The sequence below is a fragment of the Protopterus annectens genome, chromosome 17.part0, assembly GCF_019279795.1.
Source record: "Protopterus annectens isolate FY-2018-M chromosome 17.part0, PAN1.0, whole genome shotgun sequence".
Lineage (NCBI taxonomy): Eukaryota > Metazoa > Chordata > Ceratodontiformes > Protopteridae > Protopterus > Protopterus annectens.
In genome coordinates, this window is record NC_056751.1 from 75038989 (window position 1) to 75054350 (window position 15362).

General features: G+C 39.1%; 1 protein-coding gene across 1 annotated transcript in view; it reads right to left on the minus strand.

Moving 5' to 3' along the window:
• Positions 1-15362, minus strand: part of LOC122791404 (neuronal acetylcholine receptor subunit beta-3-like) — a 199693-nt gene that overhangs the window by 121705 nt on the left and 62626 nt on the right. Inside the window, exon 3 of the mRNA XM_044059150.1 lies at positions 11463-11507. Coding sequence (XP_043915085.1) covers positions 11463-11507 — 45 coding nt within the window. The remainder of the gene's footprint in view (positions 1-11462; positions 11508-15362) is intronic.

Below are 15362 nucleotides of genomic sequence, written 5' to 3' on the forward strand. Positions count from 1 at the left end.
TGTTTGTCCTGCTGTGATACTGTGTGGGGTTTGTAAAGTGATGGTGTAACATTATTTCCTGCTAGAATGGCTGCTTCTCTTATCACAGTCATGTAATGTAATCCCACAACAACTGTTGGTAAAGATCCACAGAACAAGTTGTGTGGTATGGCATTCCTATTTTTCCTTTACATTCACTCATTCTGATACATGATATATTTATTTCAGCACCAACTTGTATATCTACCGTGGCTTAGTGGTACTTCATGCAGTGTAGTGTGTACAAGGTCCCAGGTTCGAGACTGACAGAGGTGTTTTATTTTGCTGCTGAGCAGAACAAGGGCCCTCACATACAGAGTGACTAAGGCACTTTTAAGCAGTTGTAAGCGGGTTTGCGCAGGTTTGCGCAATGCTTAGCAATGCTTAGCTAAGCACACTCGTGCAAACCTGCTATCTACTGCTTAATAGTGCTTACTCCCGCTAACCCCCATGCTCATTTCTTTGAAAGAAAAGAAAATGGGGAGATAGGAAAGTGGTGAAAAAGGGGCACAAAGAGGGAAAGACAGTAGGGAAAATAGCTTGGGATGTGCAGGACAGGTGTAGGGAAGGTCCATAGCTGCCCATTTCTTTAACAGCAACAGCTGTGCATATGGAATAAATTTGGAGGTAAATATGAAACCTTCAACCCCTGAGAGAGGGGTGAGGACAACAAAGTATGTTGTAATGCCAATTAAATTACATTTTATGTGTCCAGGGGACATGTGTGCAAAATGGGCAGCTATGTATGGGGCATAATTTTTTTTTGGGAGCAGATTGCCCTTTTTTTTCAGGTGAGAGTGGAATGTGGGGTAGGTGAAGTAGGTATATTTGGGGAGGTAGGTTGGGGAGGTAAACAGACAAGACAAACAAGATGCATACAGGGGCGGAATATGACATGTGGTGGGTGAACACCACTGATGGGGAGGGATGTTTGGAAATCGCAAGCCCATGAGCCCACAGATGGCAACAGTGGAACTGAGATCCCCACCCATGGGCAGTCACCACTGCACCTTCACAGCCCAGAGGGTGGCTGTGCTGGGGGCTGTGTAGGAGGGGCAGGCTGACCTGGGAGTTGCGCCACTCATGCCTCAAGCTGGCATAGAGGTTCTGCAACAGAACGCTCAATCTCTCTACGCACCACAGCCCGGACCATTCGAAGGGTGATAGGTGGCCCTCCTCCGCCCATGCTTGCAATGGGGGGCCGAGCCCCATCCCCTGCAGCACTTCCACCCAAAGGTGGCACAGGGCCAATGGAGGAGGAGGTCCCAGGCTGGGCACCAGACCTGCTGGTGCCAGGTGCCATGGCCAGCTGAGGTGGGACAGGTGGGTCCGCTGGGACCGGCCTTCCCATACAAACTATGTTTTGGAGAATTTAATAAAGATATGGGTTAGTAACAGTCAACAGCATTCCCAGTTAGTTATAACAGCATGCAGAAGTATTCCCATTAACCCAACACACCAGAGTTTCAACAGTTGAAAAGCAAGCATAACACATGCATATATAGAACAATAGTGGACATTACAACAGCATGCAGGTTTAATTGATGGCAACAGGCCACCAATATTGTGGTATTTGAACAGGGCACATGCATAGAAATGAATGCAAATATTTATAAACCAATAGGACATATGTCCCAACAAATGTTTTGAGATTAGACATACCCATTGAGGTGTGGAATTGCATTTTTATGCACATACAGTAGGGTGGAAAAGATAGCTCAATTAACAACTTATATATCCTTCTAGTTTACACTACATTCCTATTAACTGCAGTTATATGTCCCTTACATGTATTATTACACTACCCAATGTCCTTCTATTGTGCAATTGGATTTTGCTAGATCATTATATACATGAGCTGTATCTGACATACAAACTGTCCAGGATGCAGATGTTACTGCTACATATTTTGAGAGTTGCTCACACACACTACTGCTGTGATGGTACACTGACAGCTCTACTTTCATATAATTATCTAGATATGTTCAGGTGAAATTATCAGTTATATGTTAACAGCTCCCTACATTTCTGGCAGCACACTGACATTTCTGGGGAACACAATACCAAGCTACTCATGTGCCAGATTAACCTGTACATGCTGGGCATGAACCAACAGTTAAGGGCTGTAAATATGCATAAAAGCTACTGGCACTCCTTTCATCCACTTTATATGGGCCTACCCAAGTGTGGGTTAACTAACACTGCTTAATACAACAGTACTATTTCTAAAATGCAACAGTACAACAACATATCAAAGAAAATCACACAGACGCACTCCAGGAATTATACCTTTATTAAAGAATTATTACACCTTTATTTATTGGGTTAAAACACTTTTTGAAGGCTCTCTCATTTATTTTATATAACAGTACATGCAGAATAATTATTAAAGAATTATTATACCTTTATTTATTGGGTTAAAACACTTTTTGAAGGCTCTCTCATTTATTTTATATAACAGTACATGCAGAATAATTACTAACCTGCCTGGTGATGCAGCCTTTGCAGCCTATCTTCATGGGCTTGCTGATTCATAGCCCAGACACCTGCAGCTGTGAAGTAAATGCAGTGATAATGAGACATACCTATCCATAGTATAGACAAGAATAGCAATTCTTAAATACTTAATACAATGGCTACTTACTCAGTACTGGGGCATTTGCCATCCCATGGGCCTCCTGGATCCACTGGTCCAGTTGATCCTCCTTGCGTCGCTTCAGGTCAGAGTAATGGTGCCTGACCTGCTCACCAGTCCGAGGAATGCCAGTGGCACTGGTGAGATCATGAGCTAGACAGTTCCAGGCCTCCATTTTGTATTGGGTGCCCTGGTACTGGCCCCGCAGGAGTCTTTCCTCATGATTGTGGACAAGGAGCCAAACCATTACTTTGGTCTCCTCAATGCCCCAACGTTGCGCTCGAAATTGAGTGCCTTCTCCAACCCCGGCCATGTTGACTGCAGAAGGGAGCTACAACCAGTTATGGCAAGTATTCCTGCCTGTGGAGCTTAAATATGCCTCATTTCCCACACTTATTTGTGATTGGCCAGTTTGGAAAAAACTCAGCTGTAGGCACACCTGCTTAGCTGATGTTAGCAATGTTTAATATTCCTTTGATAGATATGTGTCTGTTGAAAGTGCATGGTTATGAAATGCTGTCATGGCTTAGTGGTTATGTACTGTGACTATAGTGCACAGTATCCCGAGTTTGAGCCCTGTCACTGTTTTTTATTTTCCTACTGGCCAGACCTCAATGGTTAAGGTACAGTAAAGGAGGTGTGGCCGTGTTTAGCCGACTTTGCTCAACTTTGCCCGATGTTGCTCAGCATTGCTCGACATTGCCCAACATTGCTTGACGCTGAACATGTTCTGTTTGCTCTAGTTTGCATGATGCGCAGCTCCGTACAAAGACATTGTGCTAGTTAACGCAGTGCTCAGCTATGAGCAATTAAATATAAATATGCTCAATACTGGTAAAATGTGCTTAGCAGTGCTTTACATTGCTTAAAATAATTTACTCATGCATCAGTATGCATAACCATTTCACCTTCCTATATATATATATATATATATATATATATATATATATATATATATATATAAAATTCGTTCACTACTACATATAACATTTCAATACTTTTTACAAAACTTTAAATAATACATGTCAGGAAATATTTTTGTTTACAGATTTCCAACAGAAAATGAAAAGTTTAGTGGTGGGACTTGAACCAAGAATGCCTCCACTTTGTGTGAAGGCTCTAACCACTACGCTATCACTATTTTGCTTAATTTGCATATATTTTACTTATTATCCTCTTCGGTGTCTAAACTGCTAACTGTATCTAAGCAATGGGCAAACACGTGCAAATAAGGGCAGCTATATCGGAAATTAAAAAAAAATGTCTTTTATTTTTTATATTTGTAGGAGGTTTACTATATGGGGGAGTTTAGTGTTAGAATGTACACATGTGACCGGACTCGCTCATATAACTAGACATTTCCCGTGTTTCAAACTTGCAGGGGCGTGGATTTTTGGACTGATCGGCAGTCCGACACGCCCTCCTACACTCGTCCACACTACTTGTTAGTTTTAGAGTTGAGGCAGCGCGCCATCATTAATATGTATGGCACACTGCCGTCTTACTCTTAGACTGGCTCTTCCGTGTGAGACTAATTTAGTCTTAAACTGAAGATTAGTGAATCCTGGGGCTTGTGTTACCATGCATTTTCTGAAGGATATAAAGTCTGAAACAAAAATGCCTGTCATTACTTAATGAATTCAGTCCTCACTGATTTTCCTCAAAAATGCAGAAAAGATCAATTTTTATGAGGAAAAGACCAAAAATATGAGGGAAAAATCTGGACATTATGTGAAAATCTGGATAGCTGAGGGTTATGTGGTGCCACTGGTTTGGTTACAGTATGCATTTATAATGTACCTCAGTTTTTGGTAATTTTTGTCAGTGGAAAGCAGCTGAATTATATCACATTCAAATTTTAATATACTTCAAGAGTTTTCCCCTTTTACCATGGCTATTTGACATTGGATTTAGCATATTTAAATTATGGAGGCAGGAGAGAGGAGCCCCCACATTGGGGGTGTTGAGCAAAGATCTTCACGTAAAAGCAACGTTTTTAGTTGTTTTAGATTATTGTAAATGTGATGTTTGTTTATAGTTATGATCACTTCAGTTAGATTTTTTTTGTATAGCTGATAGAAATTACCTATGAGCTTTTCAACATATTTTCTGTCAATCAAAGTTCACTGGCAATTAAAATAAATATATGTGTGTGTGTGCGTGTGTGTGTGTGTGTGTGTGTGTGTGTGTGTGTGTGTGTGTGTGTGTGTGTGTGTTTGTATATATATATATATATATATATATATATATATATATATATATATATATATATATATATTTATTTATTTATATACCAGCACATATAAAAAGTTTACACGACCCTGTTAAAATGCCAGGTTTTTGTGACATAAATAAATGATACCACAATAAATAATTTCAAAATTTTTCCCACCTTTAATGTGACCTGTAACCTGTACAATTCAATTGAAAAACAAGCAAATCTGTTAGAGGAAAAATATAAAAAATAAAAAATGTACAATATGCTGGTTGCATAAGTGTGCACACCCTTAAACTAATACTTTGTTGTATATGCACACCCTTAAACTAATTAGCACTTGTACTCAATCCATCTCATTCCATCCAACTGCACAGCTGTCTTAACAGTTAGTATTAGGGCCAATCATTTCATTTCATTTCCAAACAGCCTCCCCCCACTTAGTTCTGCAAAGCCAGAATTACACCAAAGCTACAGTGCCAAACATTTCATCCACAAACAGCCATCATATCAATTGCCAACCTAAAATATCTGCTGGCCCTGCCTGGATTAAAATGCAAATATTAATGGCTGCATTAATTTAGTCTGTTGCACAGAAATGGCAGTTATAGGCTTGCACAACAGTCAACTTCACCCAAATAAACAGTTATCTTGCAAAGCCATAATTTAGAGAGTAAACAAGGCCAGTCACCTCAATGAATTCACAAACACCCCCCAATACCTAAGTAAAGTAGCTGCTTTTTACCTGTCAGGATTAAAGTACAAATAATAGTAACAGCTGTGTTGCATACTTACAAGCTGTGACTAATGCTTCTGTCAACAAAATGTGTGCCAGTGAAGTACACATTTCATTTTATGTATTTTACTTTTATTTACCTGAGTTTCTACAATGCAACACTGTTTTATAAAACAAAAATCCCTTGTCAACAATGTCCAGGAAGAAAAGCTCAACATATTAGAAACAATTTTAAATAAACATTCAGTATAGAGAATGAACAGATATGAAACATACATGAACTACTCATAAGCTTGCTAATTATATATTGTACATTCATCTTAAAGTACAGCCATTATAGTTTTGCAAAGCTAGACTTAACAGTAACCAACCAGACCTAGGTTTGACATCTTCAGCTTCAATGCTTTTGGCTAGTTATTCAGCCTTTTCCATTAACAATGGAACACTAATGGGAATTTTTCAACTTCTGGCTTGTGCAAATCAGAGCAACAGGGCATCCTCAACATCTTCAGCTTTATAGAACCTCTTGCATTTGCGATTAGGGTTGGCCTTTGTTTGCCACTCTTTAATAATTTCTTCTCTGTTTTTCAGAATTCTTGAAATTACATTTTGGTGCATGCCTAATGAGAATGCAATAGAATTCTGACTTTCTTGATTACCAAGTCCTTTAATAATGTTGACCCGCTCAGCTAAAGTAAATAGTCTTTTAAGAACTTTCTTCAACATTCTTGTAATATCCCTTAGATAACCAATAGACTTCCTGCTCACGTAATGACTTAAGTATGTACATGTAAATGCACCCCGTGGTCATAGCACACAGCTGTACTGGCTATGCAATTATTTGAAGTAAAATAATATGGCAGTGATCTACACAGGATTTGAGATGGTTATGTATTTTAACAAAATATACAATTAACCAATATGTTTGGTCAAAGGCGGGCCAGCCCCAGTGCAACCATGGGTAAATCCAGCATTACCCACACCCAGAAGTGTTATTATATAATGACATTATTTAAGAAAAATAATTACTTTTCTTAAATAATGGCATTGTATCTCACTGCTGCCCTTCTGCAGCTGTCTGGTATTATCAGAGCTGTGGGCAAAAGCAATGGAGAAAGCAAGATCTCCATTGCTTTTTACAAACTGTATCTCTGTTGCTTTTAAAAGCTATGTTAAACTTGTTTAACGTTATAGTAATGGAAAAAGTCTGGCCGATCGGACCTTTTTCCATTACTATAACTCTGATTTACAACATGCACGCTGACCAATCAGTGTGCATGTTTTTGAATATTAATGGGGAGTGGTTGTATAATGTAGAATACATTCCAATACATTTCCATTGACTAAAAATAGCACTGAATGGACTCTATGCATTTAAGCAAAATATGCTTTTATCTGATATGCATTTAAGTGGAGCCGACTGTATATAGCTGTGTATCAAGATATACATTTATATATATATATATATATATATATATATATATATATATATATATATATATGTGTGTGTGAGTGTTTGTGTGTACGTGTGGGGGATTTCATTCAGTTTTCCCATACTGATTTTGATCAAAATGTAATACCAACTAATCACAATCCATTGAAGCTTCACTCAGCAAGCATCTATACATCATATTACTCATTTCCATAGTTATTATTTATTAAGTTGCTGTCTATCCTTAAATGCTTTCATTTACAGTGTATATTAATTAGCCATAGTCATTTTCCCTTTACTCTAATATAGCAAAGGGATTGTGATTTTGCCTTAAAACGTACAGATGTTCTGTACAAATTTGCTGATATTCTTAATACATGATAAATTATAAATAGTATTCTTAATAAATTAATAAATTTTTGATTTCAAAGAATGCCTGAAGAGGATCCACAATGTCACTGCTTTATTAAGAATTGTGTAACTTAAACCCCCGATTACATCAACACAAGCCACAGCATGTCATCCTAGAAACTCACTCTCTTGTACTGCAGACACATCACAACTTTCAACCTCTCCCCTTCCATTCCCATTGGGGACCTTTATTACCTCTATCTCACATCCACACACATCATTTTCCACTTATCCCTTTCCATTCCTATTGAGGCCCTATCTAGCCCCTATCCCAAATGCACACACATCACTTTCCACTTCTGCCCTTCCATTCCCATTAGGGACCTTTCTAAACTCTATCCCACCCCCCACACACACATCACTTTCCATTTCTCCCCCTACATTCCCATTGATGCCCTTTCTAACCACTATATCACCCACACCCACACACATCACTTTCCATTTCTCCCCCTACATTCCCATTGACGCCCTTTCTAACCACTATCCCACCCACCCCCACACACATCACTTTCCATTTCTCCCCCTACATTCCCATTGACGCCCTTTCTAACCCCTATCCCACCCCACACACATCACTTTCCATTTCTCCCCCTACATTCCCATTGAGGCCCTTTCTAACCCCTATCCCACCCCCCACACACACATCACTTTCCATTTCTCCCATTGACCTTTTCTAACCCTATCCCTAAATTCCCATTGAGGCCCTTTCTCACCCCTATCCCACCCCACACACATCACTTTCCATTTCTCCCCCTACATTCCCATTGAGGCTCTGTCTAACCCCTATCCCATCCCTCTACACACACACATCACTTTCCATTTCTCCCCCTACATTCCCATTGAGGCCCTTTCTTACCCCTATCTCACATGAACACAAATTACTTTCTACTTTTCCCCCCTTTCTAACCCCACACACACACACACACACACACACACACACACACACACACACACACACACACACACACACACACATCACTTTCCATTTCTTCACACACATCATTTTCCATTTCTCCCCCTACATTCCCATTGAGGCCCTTTCTTACCCCTATCTCACATGCACACACATTACTTTCTACTTTTCCCCCTACATTTACACTGAGGCCCTTTCTAACCCCTACCCAATGTCATATTTACAATGTTCTTTTAATTCTTCACTCCACTATAACCTCTCATTGGCATGTCATTGATTTTCTATTTCTAAACACTATTTTACCATTACATTTCTACTTCTAGGTACTTCTTTCATTTTCTTTTACCCTACTTATCTCTGTGCTTGTTATATAACACTTTTTTTTATCTTTTAGCTCCAGTATTTCTCCCTCAGCCCTACTATCACGCATTTATTATTCTTCCCAGTTAAAAAATCCACTGTGTTTTATTTTTCATATAATTATATCAATGTATCAAATAAACAGATTGCAGTTTTGTTTCAAATACATAAGTTATGCTTACAGAGTTATACCCTGAAAATGCAAATATTACCATATACTGCACATATTTGCTTTCTTCTGTTCTTAAGTATGTCTTTGTGTACTTTTACATCGGGGCTGAGCCTGAAACAGGTCATTTTGGATCAGTACTCTCCCCAGTTAACAAAGTTAGAGCCATTTATGGGTATGTGTCACTAAATCACCAAATTAAGTCAACTGAAGTTTTGTATTATTAATTACTAGAGTTAGCATACATAGAACTATTATTGTGTAAAACATGAGTGTTCTTTTGGGACGTCTCCCACAATTCTGAAAGGCCAGAGCTACGATTCTTAATGTTGATTGGTTAGTTTTAAGTCCTGAATTGTTTTACTACATGGGAGATCTTGAATGAAGCTTTGTAAACATTTGCTCTTACCCACAAACTGTATATGCATCTAATTGCAGGAAGATACGTTGGACAGGTATTGAGAAATAGTTCATTACTAAGCTCAGTTAACATGCAGTTCAACACAAGCTTTTTGCGCTGAGTAAAGATGATAAGCTGAGACATTCACAGATCTAAGTGTGCGATACTGATTTGCAGGGCTGTGTCAGTACTGCATGTGGAGGATAATAAAGAACCATGACGCCTTTTGGACATTGTGCAAAACAATGTCATGCAAACATGTGCTGTTGCTGTCTTGGGCAGCCATATTACATTTCAGAACTCATAACATTGCCTGCCTATTTATTTTAATATACATGTAGGGCTCAGCCACTTATCAGGTCAATCAATCTGCGCACCATCTATTTGACATTAGAAGGATGACAGGCAACTAGGATTTGCTACACTAAGTCACTATGCAACTTTGCAAACAACACCAAGTTCCTTAAATAATTTAATTATTCATGAAGGCTCGACTTGGAGCTTTTTTATTATACCTTGTTATTCAGGGTTTGTCCTGCAATCCAGACCATGTATATACTACGCTTCTCAGTACATTTCCTAAATCATATCCTTTGTATGTTGAAGCATTAGCAGAATGGCTAAATACAAGCCATCCTTGCACTCAGTATGCACTTTTTCCACAAGTCTACCTGAAAGAGAATATTGGCTCATTAGTCTGAATTTCCAAAGTTACCTTTGGAGTCTTCCTTGAAAGCCAGACCCTATCCTCAGTTATTTTGTTTTTGCACTTGGCTTATACCAAAAGGGCAAGCTACATAACTTTCTCAGAGGTTGTACCATCTCCCCTATTAATCCTATAAATACTATGGGAGGTAGCATGGTCAGCTCTTATTTGTTGTCATCTTGCAGGTCCCCCAGTTCCACAGGTCATTTCCTCCTCGGAATTGCAACTTTCCAGATCCTACTAATAATGTCAGACTCCTTTCCAATACAAGCATGTCTCCTTGATGGTTTGTAAATGAAGTCACCTATGGATTTCATGCTTCTGACTCCTTCCCTCTTCCGTCATAGACACGCCTTCTGCAGAATGTTATCAGGTTTGCTTCAATGAAAGCGTTGTCACTGTTCATGAATTTTCCTGCTCTTTTCTCCCATATCTCCATCACATTAAACACCATATACTGATCCATTTCATTACCTTTTCCTTATATGACAATATACCACCATCTTGGTTCTTGGGAATTCTTTCGCTTCCCTTGGGAATTAATGAAATGTGTCCATCTTCAGTATTTCTACTGTCTCCTCATACATATCCATAGAAATCTGCACACCTTTTTCTTTAGCCTTTTTCCTCTGACGCCTCTACCACCTCCATCATCCCATCAGTTATCCCAGCCTTCTTTTAAAATCTCTTAAGTATCATGTTCTTATATTTCCTTCCTTTCTGCATCTTGGCCTTCTTGACCATTAGGTTAAACCATATTTTAGCTTTATTCCTTTCCCCTACAGCTTCATCTTCTAGGCAGTCCCAGTCATGCCATTCTGAATGGGACTTCTTCCAGCCTGTTCTACTTCAGTAAGTGCACTTATCTCCATACTCTTGGACTTTTTTTACTGATACTTCTGAAATAGCATTTCATCTTCCATTCTTGAGCTAGAAACAGTTATGTTGACCATGTTAATGCTAAAATCCCCTTAATTATTAACTGTATTAACCTTTTCCATTACTGACGTCTATGGGACAGCAGCTGACTTTCTTGGACCCTGCACTCAGGAGAATATATACCATACTAACCAACTATGTTCCCTCAGTGCACTATTACACCATGTATAAGCAGTTCAATTTCTGCCCACTTCTCAGGTATTCTTCTTCTACTCAGGACAACAAATCACCTCCATAAATTGCTATTCTTCTTCATTGTTCCAGTTCCTTCCATCCTGATGTACCTGTCTGAGGTAATGGTTGCTTCCCCCTCCAACTACAGCTGTGTAATTGAATTTTACTGTAATTATATCAGTATTACTGACATTTAAGTAACAACGTTCTTTTAATATATGAAAGTGAAAGGATCATTCAGAATGCAGACCACATTGCATTCCATTATTATACACACAATACATATTCTGTATGAGTGACATCAAAAGTTACAGTGAATTAGTTATAATAATATCAATAACATCTATAGTTTACCTGTCGGAGCCATACGTTTGTTGTCATCAGCTGGTTTTTCTCATCCTAATTAAAAAGAAGATACACAGTCATATGAAAAGTAAGCATAATTCCATCCTGTGACAGAGATAAAGTGAGCCAATTGATACAGAGCACTAACACAAACATGAAAAGCGTTTCCAAAATTCTGAAAACAACATAGATTTTAGTATTCCATCCAAGAATCATTTTAGCAGCACATCACTAAAACTCTTTAATATTCATGTCATAATGCAGTTTTAGTACATGTTCTTCATTTCTGCTGTCTTATTCCCTTTTCTCATTAAATAACTAGAAATCTAATTGTATTAACCGTAAGCTATTTGCCAAAGTGTACCATAGCAAACTGTGCTTCAAAGAGTATAAATACTCAAACATGCTGTCAACAATTCAAGAAGATAGCACTCTGGAGGAAGAACCACAAATACAGGCTGTATGGGTAGGTCCTTTACAGTGCTGCTTGCTACTTAATATAATCCTCTTCAAGTTCATGGTATCACAACATTAGAAAAATATATTAGTTCTTTGTTTTTATCTAAGAATGGAAATGCTGTCCTTTGAAGTAAATATCCTTTTCGGTATGCCAAGAAAGGAGTAAGTGCAGTACTCTTCAGGGGTCTGACTGTCACTATACTTATGAAAACATTTGGGTAAGGAAATTAAAGAGGAAGGTCAGAGAATTTCACTGAGAACTATAAAGTGTGTGTATGTGGGAGGGGGTTCTGCAGTGGAGCAATGCAAGGGGATTTTAGAGGTAGAATGGCAATGACAGTCGGAAACAAAAAATACATTTATCTACATCAGTAACATTTATAGACAACATCATGTATTGTGACACATTAAATGTTCACCTTTTGACTTAAAATAATGAGGCCAAGGAGAAGAAAAAATGTCACAGAAAAACCAACAATTCATCGAATGTAATGAAAAGTACAGCAGATACATCTTTTACATACCAAAAAATGCAGCATGCAATGTTACAAACACAAACGCGTATCTCAAATTATAAATACAACTTATTATTACAACTGCGATCAGTTTTAACATGTAGTGTAAAATGCACTGCAGCCTTGTTTTGTTCTTTAGCCAGTTATCCTAATGTGTGCAACTTATCACAGTGGCATTTGGTTGTTGAACAAATGGACATTTTGTTGCCTAAGGAAATAGCTAAGAAACTGTGCAGCATTCGAAAACTTTGTTCAATACTCAGACTAGGAAATCACATTAGGAATTTCAGAGATTGATTTAGGCTTAGCAGAAACTTGCCAGACATGAAGGACAGGGTCTCATAAATAAGGTATGGTCTAATCTAAAAGCTAAACATAATACATTTTTAATACCATTAGCAGTGCTAAAACGCATAATATAAAATACATATAGTAAGAAAAATAGAGTTAATAACAACAAAGAAACAATTAAAATAGACAATGAAACCAAACTGCATGAAGAAAACATGCAAATAATACTTTTCCAGTAAATATAAATGTATTCTTATTGCAAGCAAACTGTAAAAAATGGCTGTATTAAACAAAAAAATGTCCATGTCATGTAACCTGGAATTAGATTAGATTAGATTAGATGCATGACTGCTGAATCACATACCAATGCACTGTACAAACACGTACATAAATGCATGGAACTAGCCATACACAACAGAACCAAGATGCTCTCCTCCAAAAAAGAGGAAGCCAATCTGATGGCCCCTGCCATTAATAAACTTTACAACAGAAGAAAGAAACTGTTGCAGAAAAAGGAGAAGTCCCAAGAATGGAAAAACTCCCTTATTAGCCTCAACAAAAAGTTGAGATCCCTCATCAAAACCTCTAAAGCCAGCTATGAAAGTAGAATTGCAGCAGACACTAAAAACAACCACAAAGCCTTCTATAGTTATATGAAAAATCTCCACAGCAACACCCAGGTTTGCTCTGAGTTACTGCACAATGGTACCTTCTATACTGAGCCAACAGATATTTTCAAACTACTGGCTGGCAGATTCAGTGTCAGCTTTACCCCTCTCTCCCCCCCTAAAGGACCAATCACAATACTGGAGAAATGCCAGGCACCCAACATTACTGCAGCACAAGTTAAAGCTGCATTGTCCAAGGCCAAGGATACAGCTTCCATGGGACCTAACAATATCCCTGGATGTGTTCTACATGAACTACAAAGTGAAATGGCGCCACATCTGTATGCCCTGTTCAATCACAGCCTCACCTCAGGATTTCTCGCTACCAAATGGGCACTGCTACAGTCATCCTTCTCCATAAAGGGGGAGCAATTACAGACCCTGGGAATTATCACCCCATTAGCCTGATGAGTCTGATCTGTAAGGCTATGGAGTGCATCATCATGGACCTAATTAACAAGGATATAGGGAATCTCCAAAGTCTAGATCACAAGCAATGTCATTTTGTGAAAGGTAGGTCATGCCTGCTCAACCTGGTTGACTTCTTTGAGTCAGTCATCACAGCTGTGGATGAGGGCAAGGCAGTTCATACAGAGCCTACCTCGATCTGGCCAAGGTCTTTGATACCATTCCCCACTCAGAAATGATTAATAAATTCACCAAACTAGGCATCAACCCCTATATCAGTAGGTGGGTTGCAAATTGGCTTACAGATAGTGCCCACAGTGTAAAAGTAGCAGACTCCAAGTCAGGCTGCCAACCATTCACAAGTGGAGTCCCACAGGGATCAGTCCTGGGTCCTCCACTGTTTGGCATCTACTTCTCAGAAGTCCATGCCAACATGGAGGGACTCTGGCTGACCAAGTTCACAGATGACTGCAAGCTGGGAGCCATTATTAACTCCCCAAGTGATGTAGACATTCTACAAAAAGGCCTCAATGACACCAATGACTGGTGTCAAAACCATGGCCTTAAGCTTAATGCCAAAAAATGCATCGTCATCCCTTTTGGGAAAAACTCATTTCCCACTAATTACCACAGTGATGGAAGCCCACTGAACACTGAAGGCATTATAAGAGATCTGGGGACACAAGTTGACAGCAACCTCTCCTTTGACCACCACATTGCCACTGTGGTCAGAAAGTCCTTTGATGTGGCACATCTCATTACCAAGGGTTTGCATCCAGGAAGAAAGAGGTCATCATCTCTCTCTACTCTTCCCTCATTAGGCCAGTCATTAAGTATAATGCCCCATTTGGCATGTAGCTCACTAGACACATGCAATAGCTGGAAAGGCCACAAAAGTACCTCATGAAGAGGATCCTAGGCCTTAAACACATGTCGTACATGGACAGACTCAAAAAACTCCAGCTATTCTCTGTCTCATATCATCTACTAAAAGGCAATCTCTGCTTGACTTACAAAGCCATGTCTGACCCAGCTCTGTTAGAAATGTTACATCTAAAGAAATCCCAATCCCTCCACACCACACGTTCCACAGACCTCAACCTCATTACCACAATCAACAGAACATGCTGAAGGGACAGGTTCATAACCCAGAGATTGCCCATGCTCTGGAATAGACTTCCCATACATGTCAAGCAGAGCACCTCACTGGCTCTCTTCAAGAGAAATCTTGATGAGTGGATGGGAAATAGAAAGTTCACCCTGGGGATCACTCCAGTGGCTCTACTTGACAGAGGCACTAGGAACTAACGTTGGGCGGCACGATGCCAGGGCACTTCTATGGGCTAGGCTTGTAAAGGCTCCAGGGCCATTAGCCTAGTACACAGCTATAAACCTATGAACCTATGAGTATAATTCATATCTTATATGACTTAAATGAAGTAATTTGGTGGTGTACAGACAATAATTCAGAACAAGAGTAGTATGGAACACAAAATGAAGTAAAACTTAAGAGTTTTCATAGCATCATAGGATCATAGGAGGTTACTGGACTATAGACCCAGAGGTTA